Genomic DNA, 14753 nt, shown 5'->3' with positions numbered 1-14753 from the left:
AAAATCTAAGAAACTTAGATTTTGAGTGTAGTTTCCCTTTAATTCAGTGAGCGTTCCCTGCACTGTTGTGATGTAATTTGGCAACTAATGGAATGGGTGGAGTAAAAGGCCAGCAACATTCCGTATTATTCAGTGCGCCATGAAATGACACCATATATACAATCTACAGACCCTACTGAGTATTTCCTACAATATTTTTACTGCGGCAGCCAGAATAGTTCTTGCTCTAAGCCAATACAGCAATTTGAATTGGGGGCATTTATTTGACCTTGGAACATGTTTTAAAACCCAAATGTAATGCAAATGTCACTTAAATATGAGCAAATATGAATCATTGTTAATGCTTAGACAAGTATTCTTCATATACAGTGCATTCAGAAAGTATTCAGACCCCTTAACTTTTTGTTACAGCCTTATTATTTTTCCTCATCAATCTACACACAATGCCCCCCATTGACAAAGTGAAAACAGGTTTTTAGACATGTTTGCAAATGTATTACAAATAAAAAACAGAAATACCTTATTTACGTAAGTATTCAGACCCTTTGCTATGAGACTCGAAAGTGAGCTCAGGTGCATCCTGTTTCCACAACTTGATTGGAGTCCACCTCTGGTAAATTCAATTAATTGGACATGATTTGGAAAGGCACACACTTGTGTTGACAGTGCATGTCAGAGGCTGACACAATGAACATACTTGATTGAGTCAATTTGCATGTAAAAAAAACAACACATACACACATGTATTACTAGCTGTTTGGGGTTTTAGGCTGGGTTTCTGTACAGCACTTCGAGATATTAGCTGATGTACGAAGGGCTATATAAAATAAACTTGATTGATGTACATACTGTACATTTGAAAAACTTCACAGGGATAACAGAAAAAATGCAGACTTATTTCTATTGTGGTCCCTAATGAGCATGGTACAAAAAAACAACACATAAATGCAGACATGACATAGAGGGAAGAGAAGTTCAGTTATTAAGGGTTGATTGAGGATGCAATATTTATTTTTAGAAAGTTGCGATTTTCTCTTCCATCTTTTGAAGTGTCACTTAGCTTTCAAACTTAGTAGAGACTGACATAATGAACATACTTTCTGAGTTGCGAGTCAATCTGAATGACGGTTTATGAGAAGATCTTTTAAGTTTCACCCGTAATTACATTTGTGGTTAAATAAGTTCAACGATGTTTGTGTTCTTTCATCAATTCCATCACGTGCAGTGTCAATGGGTGTTTTGAAAGGCACTTGTGTGTTTGCTCATGTACATAAAATATATACCATGTATCTATAGAATATTTTATCAATAAGTGTGTAGGTTTGCGTAACAGTACTCTTCTTGCGTTGTGTACAATCATTCATCGACACAAACTCCAACTTGTAGCACCAGTCATGGAGCTTTATTCTGATAGGAACAGCACAAAATTGCACGTCATGCAATGCACGGCTCACTATCCAACTCTGCACTCACGCACGCTGGTTTGGTGCTTGTTCACTGGGCATGTAGTTACCAAAATAATACAATTACAATATAATATCTTTAACAATGTACCTGATAGGAACAGCACAAAATTGCACGTCATGCAATCCAACTCTGCGCTCACGCACTGTACAAAATATACGAACCCCCCCACCACACAGTAAGTTGCTTGCTAGTATTAGCTGGAATTCTCTACAACAAAATGCACAACAAATATTCACCAAAAAACGCTGCATCTTATGTGTGATGTTCGAATAACATTTATAAATACATTTATATAAATTGTACATTTAAATCATCACTTGGGAGTATAAAAATCACTTTTGACGTACATCCAACAACTTTCCGCTGGTTTGGTGCTTGTTCACTGGGACGATTCTAACTGAAACATCCTCCCTCGTAAGCGAGCTACACAAACCAGCCAATAAGATGGCATGTTGAGTAGGTGAAGGCAAAACAAAACTAAAACCGAAAACCCATTGGCTTAACAATTAAGTGGCAAGGGGAATCACCAATATAACCCTGTAACATTTGCATATTCAAATGACAATACATTTTTAAATGTAACCTTAAATTAACTAGACAAGTCAGTTAAGAACAAATTCTTATTTACTATGACGGTCTAGGAACAGTGGGTTAACTGCCTTGTTCAGGGGCGTAACGACAGATTTTTACTTTGTCAGCTCGGATATTCGATCTAGAAATCTTTCGAGTTACTGGCCCAACGATCTAACCACTTGGCTACCTGCCGCCCCAAGAGTATTTATGTTACCCAACATTGTTTCTTCTTAACTGGATTTATAATAAACGGTGCATGCTTTTCGTGTCTTATAATGTGTTAATGAAACATTTTTTTTATATTGTAGACTATGCTGAACAGCAATAAAGAAAGAACTGAAATACCTTCCAGTGTGCGTGTGTCTGTGTGTGAGAGAGAGTATCTTGCCAGTTGCTCCTCCAAGCTGTAGGTGGCGATATGCTCTGAAATATCGCGTCATTGGCACGACTGTATCTTTCTATCAATGACGTGGACTTTCATTGTAAGAATTTACTGCAGCCTCGCTACTTATACACAATATATTTGTCTGCGATTTAATCTCATTCTACGACTATTTTGACAATTGTCTATAAAGTAGCCATTCTTGTAGTATTTATTAGTAGGAATAGAAGGTCTGAGACGTTTGAAAAAGGTGGTGATTTCTCAGTGAAACAGGTAAGTACTTTCACTAACGTTACTGTACCAAGAAAAGGTTACTTTGCTGCGCTGTCACTACGTTAGCTGCCAACGTAGAAACTGTAGCACGCTAGAAGAGAAACAAAGTGTAACTTTAGCTAGTCAGCTTAATTACTAAGTAATTGCAATGACATTAAAATAAGGTTGGAACAACGTATTTTACGGTAGCTAGCTCCTGTATGCTTCCTCAATTTGTTTGCCTAGATAGGCTACAGATAGCAAACCATGGGAGTCAACATGTCAGCTATTCTATTATGTTTGAAAGTTTCTGTTTTCACAATCATTTGTATTCTCCCCCAGCCCCCCACCCAAAACTCAGGATGAGTAAAAACAAGGTGTTGAATCTGAAGGACAAAATCGATGGCAACGAGATGGATCTGAGCCTCTGTAACCTCACTGAAATTCCTGTTAAAGAACTGGTAGGCCAACAACGACACACTCACACCACATTACTTTTTATAACGCCATGTATTATAGGCAGTAGTCTTGTTGTCATACTGTTATGTGTGTGCTTTCAGGCTGCCTTCCCGAAAGTTACAGTCCTGGATCTGTCCTGCAACAACATCACCTCCCTGCCTGTGAGTAACCTTGAATGACCTCAGCCCCAAAGCCAAACACTGGTCACCACAATCTTCAGTTCGGTCAGTTGTGTTAGTGCTTGACTGGAACTAAATCCTGCTCACAGTGTTGCTCTCCTCTGAAGACAAGTGGCTAATGTCTTTAAAGTAGATATTCTTTAAAGACTAATGTATGGTAGCCAACCCAGCCAGATGGTCAAGGAGTTGTACTACAGTGTATTAACAAGAGGTATATGGGTAGAGGAGGAGAGGGGTGTAAGAGTTAGCAGCACTAGTGTACCTTGAGTTTCCTCTGAGCGTTGAACTTGCGCAGACATTCCACTGTCTCCTGTCTGTGGATCATAGAAGCCACGGCGGAATGTTGCTGTAGGAGGGGAGAGAGATGAGTATTACAGACTGTACATAACTGTGTGTGTGTGTGTCCAGCTGGAGTTCTGCAGCCTGAGCCACCTGGTCAAGGTGGACCTCAGTAAGAACCAGCTGACTGTTCTACCTGATGATCTGGGTCGCCTTGGCAACCTGCAACACCTGGATCTGTACAACAACAAGCTGACCATTCTGCCGGTCAGCTTCTCACAGCTCAAGGTAGGTAACACACACACACTAGAACTTGGAATTGCCAGGGACCTCATGATACTAAACGGTATCTAACCACTGAAGCCATTAACCAGACAATGATCACTATTTAATTAGAAAACAAAAGGAGTTAGCATGTTTCACCATTGGCACCCATGTAACTTTTTTTTTTACTAGGTAAGTTGGCTGAGAACACATTCTCAATGACCTGGAAATAGTCATGAGCCAATTGGAAGCATTAGGTGGCCACACCCCTACGATGTGCTATTAGATCTTTAGTGACCACAGAGTCAGGACACTCATTTAACATCCCATCTGAAAGACAGCACCCTACACAGGGCAATGTCCCCAATCACTGCCCTGGAGCATTGTGATATTTTTAGACCAGAAGAAAGAGTGCCTCCTACTGGCCCTCCAACACCACTTCTAGCAGTATCTGGTCTCCCATCCAGGGACTGACCAGGACCAACCCTGCTTAGCTTCAGAGGCAAGCCAGCAGTGGTATGCTGCTGGCTAAGATCTGCTTGGGTATAGTAGTTAGTTCCCCTCCCAAGCTCTTCTGGAGCAATAGTTCTAGCAGGCAAACTACAGCACAATATAAGGCTCATGTTCACTGATGCCATTCTGCTGGAAATAAATTTGACCTGGAACTAGAGTGAATTTATTCAGAGCAAATAAGTGGTCTTAATGCGTGGGTGTATGGAAATACTGCTAACTTAGCAAAATGAGTTAGTGATGCTATTTCTCATGTAATAGAGGAAAAATAGACATTTCCCAAACATCAGCGTACAGACAGCCCAAATGTACTCACCCCCTGGGTTTCAAAGTCCCAGTATTCTCCAGCCATTTTTACTATTATTAATTAATATGGGAATCTGCTTAATTCTATAATATATAGCAATATTTACTGTTAGTTTATTTTTGGGGGACACAGATATTAATCTGAAAAATGTGTAAAGCTCTGTGAATGAGCTGGGAATAAACTTTGAATCCAACCATCAACAGTATGAAAGGCCAACTGTACTCAGCCAATCCATAACCTTTTACGACAATCTGAAAATTCTATTGTTAGACAGTTAATTACAAACAGTTTTAAAAACATTAAGTCATATGTGCCTTTCATCACCAAGACTACACAGTAAACTCTACAATTAGCCAGTTATCTTTGAGCTGGGTAAAATTGGTGAACTCAACACGACCACAGTGGCATATGGATGGAGGTTGAAGACAGAAAACACTTTACACAGTCTCAACAGTCTTCTTTTTCCCCCTTTGTCTGCGTGTGTGTTTGTGTGCGCAGAACCTGAAGTGGCTGGATCTGAAGGACAACCCTCTGGAAATCAACCTGGCCAAGGCTGCAGGAGACTGTCTGGATGAGAAACAGTGTAAACAATGTGCTGCCAGGGTAAGACTGGGAGGGAGAGAGAGATGGGAAGGTAGGCGGAGGGAAGTTGAGGAGATTCAGTGTAAACAATGTGCTGCCAGGGTAAGACTGGGAGGGAGAGAGAGATGGGAAGGTAGGCAGAGGGAAGTTGAGGAGATTCAGTGTAAACAATGTGCTGCCAGGGTAACACTGGGAGAGAGAGATGGGAAGGTAGGCGGAGGGAAGTTGAGGAGATTCAGTGTAAACAATGTGCTGCCAGGGTAAGACTGGGAGGGAGAGAGAGATGGGAAGGTAGGCAGAGGGAAGTTGAGGAGATTCAGTGTAAACAATGTGCTGCCAGGGTAAGACTGGGAGGGAGAGAGAGATGGGAAGGTAGGCGGAGGGAAGTTGAGGAGATTCAGTGTAAACAATGTGCTGCCAGGGTAACACTGGGAGGGAGAGAGAGATGGGAAGGTAGGCGGAGGGAAGTTGAGGAGATTCAGTGTAAACAATGTGCTGCCAGGGTAAGACTGGGAGGGAGAGAGAGATGGGAAGGTAGGCAGAGGGAAGTTGAGGAGATTCAGCAACTCTTGGAAGACAATGGAAGTTGATAATAAAGTTCCTTCTTTCTTCAAAAGAAGCAAAGAGATTACATTTTTATTTAACAAGGAAAGTCAGTTAAGAACAAATCTTATTTACAATGACGGCCTACCCCGGCCAAATCCTAACCCAGATGATGCTGAGCCAATTGTGCACTGCCCTATGGGGCTCCTAATCATGGCCAATTGTGATACAGCCTGGAATCAAACCAGGGTCTGTAGTGATGCCTTTAGCACTGAGATGCAGTGCCATAGACCACTGCGCCACTCAGGAGGACAGTGAGAGGAAGGAGACGTTGAGATGGACTAGAGGTTTGTTGGGTTCTAGCATGGTGCAGTGTCATTTCAACTACAATGTGATTGTAGGTTCTCCAGCACATGAGGATCCTTCAGGAAGAGGTAGACAAAGAGAGGGAGCGGCGCCTCCTAAAGAACAAAGGTAGGTACTACGATACCGTTGAACAGTGGTCAGTCATCGGGCTCCGCCCGGGTCTGCGTCCAACATGGCACCCTTTTCCCTCTGTAGTGCAGTACTTTTGACCAAAGCATAGGGCTCTAATCAAAAGTAGTGCACTATATGGGGAAAAGGGTGCCACTTGAGACATAGCCTAGGATTGCTAGAAGCTATCAAATAAAATGCTATTGGTTGCATACACATTTAGCAGATGTTATTGCAGGTGTAGCGAAATGCTTGTGTTCTTAGCTCCAACAGGGCATTAATATCTAACAATACACACACATCTAAAACTAAAAGAATGGAATTAAGAAATATTAGGATGAGCAATGTCGTAGTCCGGAGTAAAAATATGTGTATGTGTGTGGTAGGCTGTATAGACAGTATGAACAGTATGGATATAATATGTAGTATCTCTGAAGAATACGTGGATAGAATAGTATATGTACAGTAATAGTTGAATAGGATGGCATAGACTAGAATAGAGTATATACATTTTGAACAGTATGTTGATTTTATTTAAGTGACCAGTGATTCCATGTCTATGTACATAGGGCAGCAGCCTTTAAGGTGCAGGGTTGAGTAACCGGGTGGTAGCTGGCTAGTGACAGTGACTTAAGTTCAGGGCAGGGTACTGGATGGAGGCTGGCTAGCGATGGCTATTTAACAGTCTGATGGCCTTGAGATAGAAGCTGTTTTTCAGTCTATTGGTCCCAGCTTTGATGCACCTGTACTGCCTCGCCTTCTGGATGATAGCGGGGTGAACAGGCCGTGGCTTGGGTGGCTGAGGTCCTTGATGATCTTTTTGGCCTTCCTGTGACCTTGGGTGCTGTGTAGCGTTGCACATTTTGGGGAATATTCAGAGATGGAAACTTTCTGTGGGAATATATGGGAATTAACGGAAATATATGAAAATTAATATTATTAAATGTAGATGTTTTTTGCATTGGATATATTTACCATATCATATGGAGACAGAAACATAAACCTTTTACCTTATCATAAGTAGACATAATTGCAAATGATTAAATCCTTCCAATAGAAATAAAAAAAACTATTCAGTTACGAATTGAACTTTAACAAAATGAGTTGACTCTTCACATGGGAGGATTTCACTGAACAAAAGAAAGGAAATATTGAATGATCCCAAAGATCCATCACATGTCCCAAAAAATGTTTTCAACATACATCTGTAAAATGATAGTGTAGAAACTAAAGCTTTGGTTGTCTTCCTCTCAGGCTTCCATTTCTTCTCCCCGGACCTCATCAATGTCCATATCTTGAACGTCAGACTGAGGCTTCATCTTCTCTGTCACTTTCCAACTTTGTTGAGGATGGCTCGTTGTCAGGCTCAAAAGCCAAATATTTGCCCAGATGGCCACCAATTTTCAACCCTTGTATTGTTCAGCCTGTTGCGTGCTTTGGTGTGTGTGTTCCCAAACAAGGACCAGTTGCGCACTGAGGCGGCCGATGTTGGTGGGATTTGGAGGATGATGGAGGCAACAGGGGAAAGAGCCTCTGATCCACAAAGTCCCTTCCACCAGGTGGCTGATGAGATATGTTGGCACGACTGCCATATTGCATCTCCATCCCAAAGCCCTTGCTTGGAAGTGTACTTCGTCAGACTGCCAAGAACATTGCCCTTATCCAGGCCAAGGTGGTGAGACACGGTAGTGATGACACCATAGGCCTTGTTGATCTCTGCACCAGACAGGATGCTCTTGCAAGCGTACTTGGGGTCCAACATGTACGCTGAGGCGTGTATGGGCTTCAGGCAGAAGTCGTCACGCTTTTTGATATATTTCAGAACTGCAGTTTCCTCTGCTTGGAGCAACAGTGAAGTGGGTAGGGCAGTACGGATCTCTTTTATATCTGCCAGCAGAGTCTGAACATCAGACAGGGTGGCATTGTCTCCCTCAATCCGTGCAATGGCTACTGCTATAGGTTTCAGGCTAATTACCACTCTCCAAAAATACATCATCCAGGAGGATCCTCTTGATGGGGCTGTCCATATCGGCAGACATGGCCATTTCTTGGAGAGACTTCTTCCCCTCCAGGAGACTCAAGCATGATGACAACACCACCCCAATGGGTGTTGCTGGGCAGCTTCAATGTAGTGCTCTTATTCTTCTCACTTTGCTTGGTGAGGTAGATTGCTGCTATAACTTGATGACCCTTCACCTACCTAACCATTTCCTTGGCTCTCTTGTAGAGTGTATCCATTGTTTTCAGTGCCATGACGTCCTTGAGGAGCAGATTCAATGCATGAGCAGCACAGCCAATGGGTGTGATGTGAGGGTAAGACTCCTCCACTTTAGACCAAGCAGCCTTCATGTTCGCAGCATTGTCTGTCACCAGTGCAAATACCTTCTGTGGTCCAAGGTCATTGATGACTGCCTTCAGCTCATCTGTAATGTAGAGACTGGTGTGTCTGTTGTCCCTTGTGGCTGTGCTCTTGTAGAATACTGGTTGAGGGGTGGAGATGATGTAGTTAATTATTCCTTGCCCACAAACATTCGACCACCCATCAGAGATGATTGCAATACAGTCTGCTTTCTCTATGATTTGCTTGACCTTCACTTGAACTCTGCATCCAGCAAATGAGTAGATAAAGCATGTCTGGTTGGTGGGGTGTATGCTGGGTGAAGAACATTCAGAAATCTCTTCCAATACACATTGTCTGTGAGCATCAGAGGTGAACCAGTTGCATACACAGCTCGAGCAAGACATTCATCAGCATTTCTTTGACTACGTTCCTCCATGTAGTTAAAAATACTTCTGATTCCAGGAGGACCATGAGCTGTTGCTATCAATAAGGTGTCTGATTCATAATTTTCACCTTGAATAGAAGTAGAGAAACTTTTGTCAGCGGTTGCTTGTTGTGAGCGCTGAGGGACCTTTATGCACTTGGCCAGATGATTCTGTATCTTTGTTGCATTCTTCACATAAGATTTGGCACAGTATTTGCAAATGTACACAGCTTTTCCTTCTACATTAGCTGCAGTGAAATGTCTCCACACATCAGATAGTGCCCGTGGCATTTTTCTGTTGTGCCTTCTTCACCACACTGTGCGGGTGGACCATTTCAAATAGTCAGTGATTGGTACGCAGAGGAACTTGAAACTTTTCACCTTCTCCACTGCGTCCCCGTCGATGTGGATAGGGGAATGCTACCTTTGCTGTCTCCTGAAGTCCACGATCTGCTCTTTTGTTTTTGTGGATGTTGAGGGAGAGGTTATTTTCCTGGCACCACTCCGTCAGGGCCCTCACCTCCTCCCTGTGGGCTATCTTGTGGTTGTTGGTAATCAGGCCTACCACTGTTGTGTCGTCTGCAGACTTGATGATTGAGTTGGAGGCGTGCGTGGCTACGTAGTCATGGGTGAACAGGGAGTACAGGAGGGGGCTGAGCATGCACCCATGTGGGGCCCCTGTGTTGAGGATCAGGGTGGTGCAGGTGTTGTTTCCTACCTTCAGCACCTTGGGGCGGCCTGTCAGGAAGTCCAGGAAGTCCAGGACCCAGTTCCACAGGACGGGGTCAGACCCAGGGCACCAAGCTTAATGATGAGCTTGGAGGGTACTATGGTGTTGAAGGCTGAGCTATAGTCAATGAACAGCATTCTTGCAGTGCGATGGCGATTGCATCATCCGTGGCTCTATCGGGGCGGTATACAAATTACAGTGGGTCTAGGGCAGGTATTCCCAAACTAGCCTTGTTTCACGCAATGCCATCGGCGATACGCCAAATACAACTGTGATTCACATTCTTCACATTTTCAAACAGTACATTTATATTTTCCAATGGGGCTATACATTTGGGTGAGTTTTTTTCTCTCGCCTGAGTAGCCTCGTTTCACTGCCAAAAATAAAATTAAAACATCTAGTGTTCAGCGAAATAACAACACAATGTCAAATAAAGGTAGCCTAGTCAAATAATTAACATCCAATCACATTAACTGTTACTCTCTCGCGGGAAACCTTCACTCGTGTGCAGACATTTAGAAACAAAACATAACTATTTGAAAAATAAGCCACGGGAGTTTTTGGAGCGAGAATAAAGACGACTTTCGAGTAGTAAGACGTGTAAAAGCAACAGATACCATTAATAAGAAGGGACTAGAAGCCTCTTATATGGTGAGTTACCGAGTGGCTAGAACAGGCAAGCCCCATACTATTGTAGAGGACTTAATTCTTCCTGCTCCTGCGGATATGGCCGGGACAATGCTGGGGGAAAAGGCCCCAAAAACTATACAATGTCTTCATCAAACACTGTTTCACGACACATCAGTGACATGGCAGGAGATGTTTTGAAACAATTATTGCTTCGCATACAAGCCAGTGAATTATATGCATTACAGCTGGATGAGTCAACAGACATGGGGGGCCTGGCACAGCTCCTGGTATATGTCCTTTACATTTATGGGGGGTCAATTAGGAAAGACATTCTCTTCTGCAAATGACTGGAAACCAGGACAACATGAGAGGATATTTTTTAAGTACTGGACAGCTTTGTGACATCAAATGAACTTTGGTGGTCAGGATGTGTTGGTATCTGTACTGATGGCGCAAAAGCCATGACAGGGAGACATAGTGGAGTGGTAACGCGTGTGCAAGCAGTTGCTACCGACGCCATGAGAGGCTCTTGCTGCCAAGGGAATGCCTGACAGCTTGAAAGACGTTTTGGACACTACAGTGAAAATGGTTAACTTTGTTAAAGCAAGGCCACTGAACTCTTGTGTATTTTCTGCATTATGCAATGATATGGGCAGCGACCATGTAATGCTTTTACAACATACAGAAGTGCGCTGGTTATCAAGGGGCAAAGTATTGACACGCTTTTTTGAATTGAGAGACGTGCTTAAAGTTTACTTTACTGACCATAATTTTCACTTGTCTGACCGCTTGCATGATGAGTTTCTCACACGACTTGCCTATCTGAGTGACATTTTTTATCACCTGAATGATCTGAATCTAGGATTACAGGGACTCTCCGCAACTATATTCAATGTGCGGGACAAAATTGAGGCTATGATTAAGAAGTTGGAGCTCTTCTCTGTCTGCATTAACAAGGACAACACACAGGGCTTTCCATCATCGTATGATTTTTTTTGTGTGCAAATGAACTCAAGCTTACAAACAACGTCAAATGGGATATAGCGAAGCACCTGAGTGAGTTGGGTGCGCAATTACGCAGGTACTTTCCCAAAACGGACGACACAAACAACTGGATTCGTTATCCCTTTCATGCCCTGCCACCAGTCCACTTACCGATATCTGAACAAGAGAGCCTCATCGAAATTGCAACAGGCAGTTCTGTGAAAATTTAATTTAATCAGAAGCCACTGCCAGATTTCTGGATAGGGCTGCACTCAGAGTGTCCTGCCTTGGCAAATCGTGCTGTGAAGACACTGATGCCCTTTGCAACCACGTACCTATGTGAGAGTAGATTCGTGGCCCTCACTAGCATGAAAACTAAATACAGGCACATACTGTGGAAAATGATTTAAGACTGAGACTCTCTCCAATACAACACAACATTGCAGAGTTATGTGCATCCTTTCAAGCACACCCTTCTCATTAACCTGTGGTGAGTTATTCCATTTGTTTTATGAACAAAATAAGGTTTTATATGTAAGATGGCTAACTAAAGAGCTAAATTATTGATTATTATATTATTATTTGTGCCCTTGTCCTATAAGAGCTCTTTGTCACTTCCCATAAGTCGGGTTGTGACCCAAAATCTCACTCATTCTTATATTTAATATATGTATCGTATAGTGTGTGTGTGGCAGGCTTACAATGATGGCAAAAAACACCATTTGAGAGTGCGCTGACCCTGGTGCTAGAGGGGGTACGCAGCTGGAGGTTGAATGTTTGAAGATGTACGGGACTAAAAAAAATTTGGGAACCACTGGTCTAGGGTGTCAAGTAAGGTGATATGATCCTTAACTAGCTTCTCAAAGCACTTCATGATGACAGAAGTGAGTGCTACCGGTCGATAGTCATTTCATTCAGTTACCTTTTGCGTTCTTGGGTACAGGAACAATAGTGGACATCTTGAATCAAGTGGGGAAGGCAGACTGGGATGGGGAGAGATTGAATATGTCCGTAAACACTCCAGCCAGCTGGTCTGTGCATGCTCTGAGGACGCGGCTAGGGATGCTGTCTGGGCCGGCAGTCTTGCGGGGGTTATCACGTGGTTAACATGTCTTACTCACGTCAGCCACGGAGGAGAGCCTACAGACCTCGGGAGTGTCCAGCGTTGGTGGCACTGTATTATCCTCAAAGCGGGCGAAGAAGGTGTTTAGCTTGTCCAAGGGCAAGACGTCGGTGTCCGCGACGCTGCTGGTATTCCCTCTGTAATCCGTGATTGTCTGGAGTCCCTGCTGCATACGTCTCACTATGGGTTCACTCGTGATATTTCATACTGTTTTAACATTGTTAGCTCAGAGCAGCTGATAGTAATATCTAGCTTGCCATGATTATAGCTAGGAATTTGATTAAATTCAATAAACATTATTATTCCCCACTGGGCAATCATTGAACGAGACAACAAACATGTTAATGGAAGCCGCAGGAGAGTGTACAAAACATTAAGAACACAGAGTGAACATATCAAAATGTATGTTCATCTTTTTTCATGGCATTAGAACTGGAAAAGAAGAAAGAGACGAAACAGAGAGAGAGGGAGGCGAAAGAGAGGGAGGCTCGTAAACGAGAGAAGGCAGAGGGGAAGGAGAGGAAGAGGAAGGAGTACAACGCTCACATGGCTGCCTTAGCTGTTCAGGAACAGAAGAATAAGAGAAAGGAGGAGAAGAAAAAGCGGAATGGACAGATGGCAGCAGGTATGTAATGTGCGCGTTCCAGGTTGACTTTAATGCAGTCGTGCACGTGTTGACTATACAGCGAACATCACTTACTCACTTCTCTCTCTCCAGATAAGAAAGCAGCAGCTGAATCCACCCCCAAAGCCCAACGACGTTCTCTCATTGGCCTGCTTTTCAAGCTCCTCCTCCTGGTGCTGCTGGGATTGGTTGGAGTTGTCGGGGTATGTCATCTGACCGGGCTAAAGAAGGAGGCGGTGTGCGCGCCAATCAACATTGCTGTGGATGACGGCCTATCCTGGATCCGGGAACAGGAAGTAGATTTGAGGGTCAGAGAGCTGGTACAGGAAGTGGATATAAGAGCCAGAGAGCTGCTGCAGAAACTAACCTCTCTGGCGCCGCATTTCCTCGAACCGCTCGGCGTCGCACCCACGGCAACGGAACCTGTGGAAACGTTAGAAAACTGAGTAAGGAAGGAAGGTAGGACTGACGAGAAAAAAAGAAAGATAGACGACCAGCTTAAATTCCTATGGAATTGTCCTTTCGTCGCTCCTGGTTTCCTTTGTTTTGTATGCTCTCTTTTTAACCAGTGGCTGTCTGTGTCACAAGTTACTCACACCCCAGTCTCACACCCTAGTTCCCTAAAGTGTGGGACTCTATTGCAAAGTAGTGCACTATTAAAAAGGGAATAGGTTGTGATTGGAGAATTTCCCTGTGACTCATATGCACACTTCCAAGTCAACCCCCAGCCCCTACTACCCCCTAGGCACGGTAGATCTGAAAGGTCTGGATAAGTGTATTCAATATGGTGGAAACTCAAACTTGCCCATCAGAGGGCAAGGTCAAGATACAATACATATACACACCTGTGCATTCCTTTCATATCTACACAGGTGCACAGGGCGTAAAGGGTAGGGGTTGATTTGGGATTGGGCAATAGTAACAGACCCCGTCTGTGCTGCGTCAAAGTCTTAAGAGTCCAACTGGGCCTCCCGAGTGGCGCAGCGATCTAAGGCACTGCAGTGCTAGAAGCGTCACTACAGATCCGGGTTAGATCCCCGGCTGCGACCGGGAGACCCATGAGGCAGCGTACAATTGGCCCAGCGTCGTCCGAGTTAGGGGAGGGTTTGGCCGGATGGGATGTCCTTGTCCCATTGCGCTCTAGCGACTCCTCGGTCGTCAGTTGCACAGTGTTTTTCCCGACACATTGGTGCGGCTGGCTTCCGGGTTAAGCGGGCAGTGTGTCAAGAGGCAGTGCGGCTTGGCAGGGTCATGTTTCGGAGGACGCATGGCTCTCCACCTTAGCCTCTCCCGAGTCCGTATGCAAGTTGCAGCGATGGGACAAAACTGTAACTACCAATTGGATATCACGAAATTGGGAGGCAAAAGGGGTCAAATAATCATTTTTAAGAAAATAGAGTCCAACTGCCAATCAGAGCCAGGTATTGGCCAGAATTTGAGCCAATCAGATCATATTATAAATGGTATCTGTGGTTGGTTGGGGCAGTCTGAGCATGTGCAGTGAGGCTGTAAATATTGAGTAATCCTGTGTCTTCCATCTGGGGCAAGTTGGCTGCACTCATTTCTGTAACGCTACATCTCTGCTCAAGGACTGTCAACATCAATAAATGCCTTTAAGCTGGTGG

The 14753-nt window shown here is 43.8% G+C and overlaps 1 protein-coding gene across 3 annotated transcripts; it reads left to right on the top strand.

The window, feature by feature from the left end:
- Window positions 1-2461: 2461 nt before the first annotated feature.
- LOC129828652 (leucine-rich repeat-containing protein 59-like) lies at window positions 2462-14750 on the top strand. Of its 3 annotated transcripts, XM_055889751.1 has the most exons (8): window positions 2476-2695; window positions 3017-3135; window positions 3235-3294; window positions 3721-3879; window positions 5171-5275; window positions 6199-6271; window positions 12934-13128; window positions 13222-14750. In XM_055889751.1, exons 2-8 carry the CDS (start codon window positions 3037-3039, stop codon window positions 13572-13574), a joined length of 1044 nt encoding a protein of 347 aa, XP_055745726.1. In that variant the 5' UTR covers window positions 2476-2695; window positions 3017-3036; the 3' UTR covers window positions 13575-14750. The 3 variants fall into 3 exon arrangements, with proteins under 3 accessions (XP_055745728.1, XP_055745726.1, XP_055745727.1); XM_055889753.1 differs by lacking the exons at window positions 12934-13128; window positions 13222-14750 and adding an exon at window positions 7526-12927 and having other exon boundaries at window positions 2462-2695; XM_055889752.1 differs by lacking the exons at window positions 2476-2695; window positions 3017-3135; window positions 3235-3294; window positions 3721-3879; window positions 5171-5275 and adding an exon at window positions 5289-5757.
- The last annotated feature ends 3 nt before the right edge of the window (window positions 14751-14753 follow it).

Source organism: Salvelinus fontinalis, chromosome 30 (genome assembly GCF_029448725.1).
Source record: "Salvelinus fontinalis isolate EN_2023a chromosome 30, ASM2944872v1, whole genome shotgun sequence".
Taxonomy (NCBI): Eukaryota; Metazoa; Chordata; class Actinopteri; order Salmoniformes; family Salmonidae; genus Salvelinus; species Salvelinus fontinalis.
This window is presented reverse-complemented; position numbering and strand designations above follow the sequence as displayed.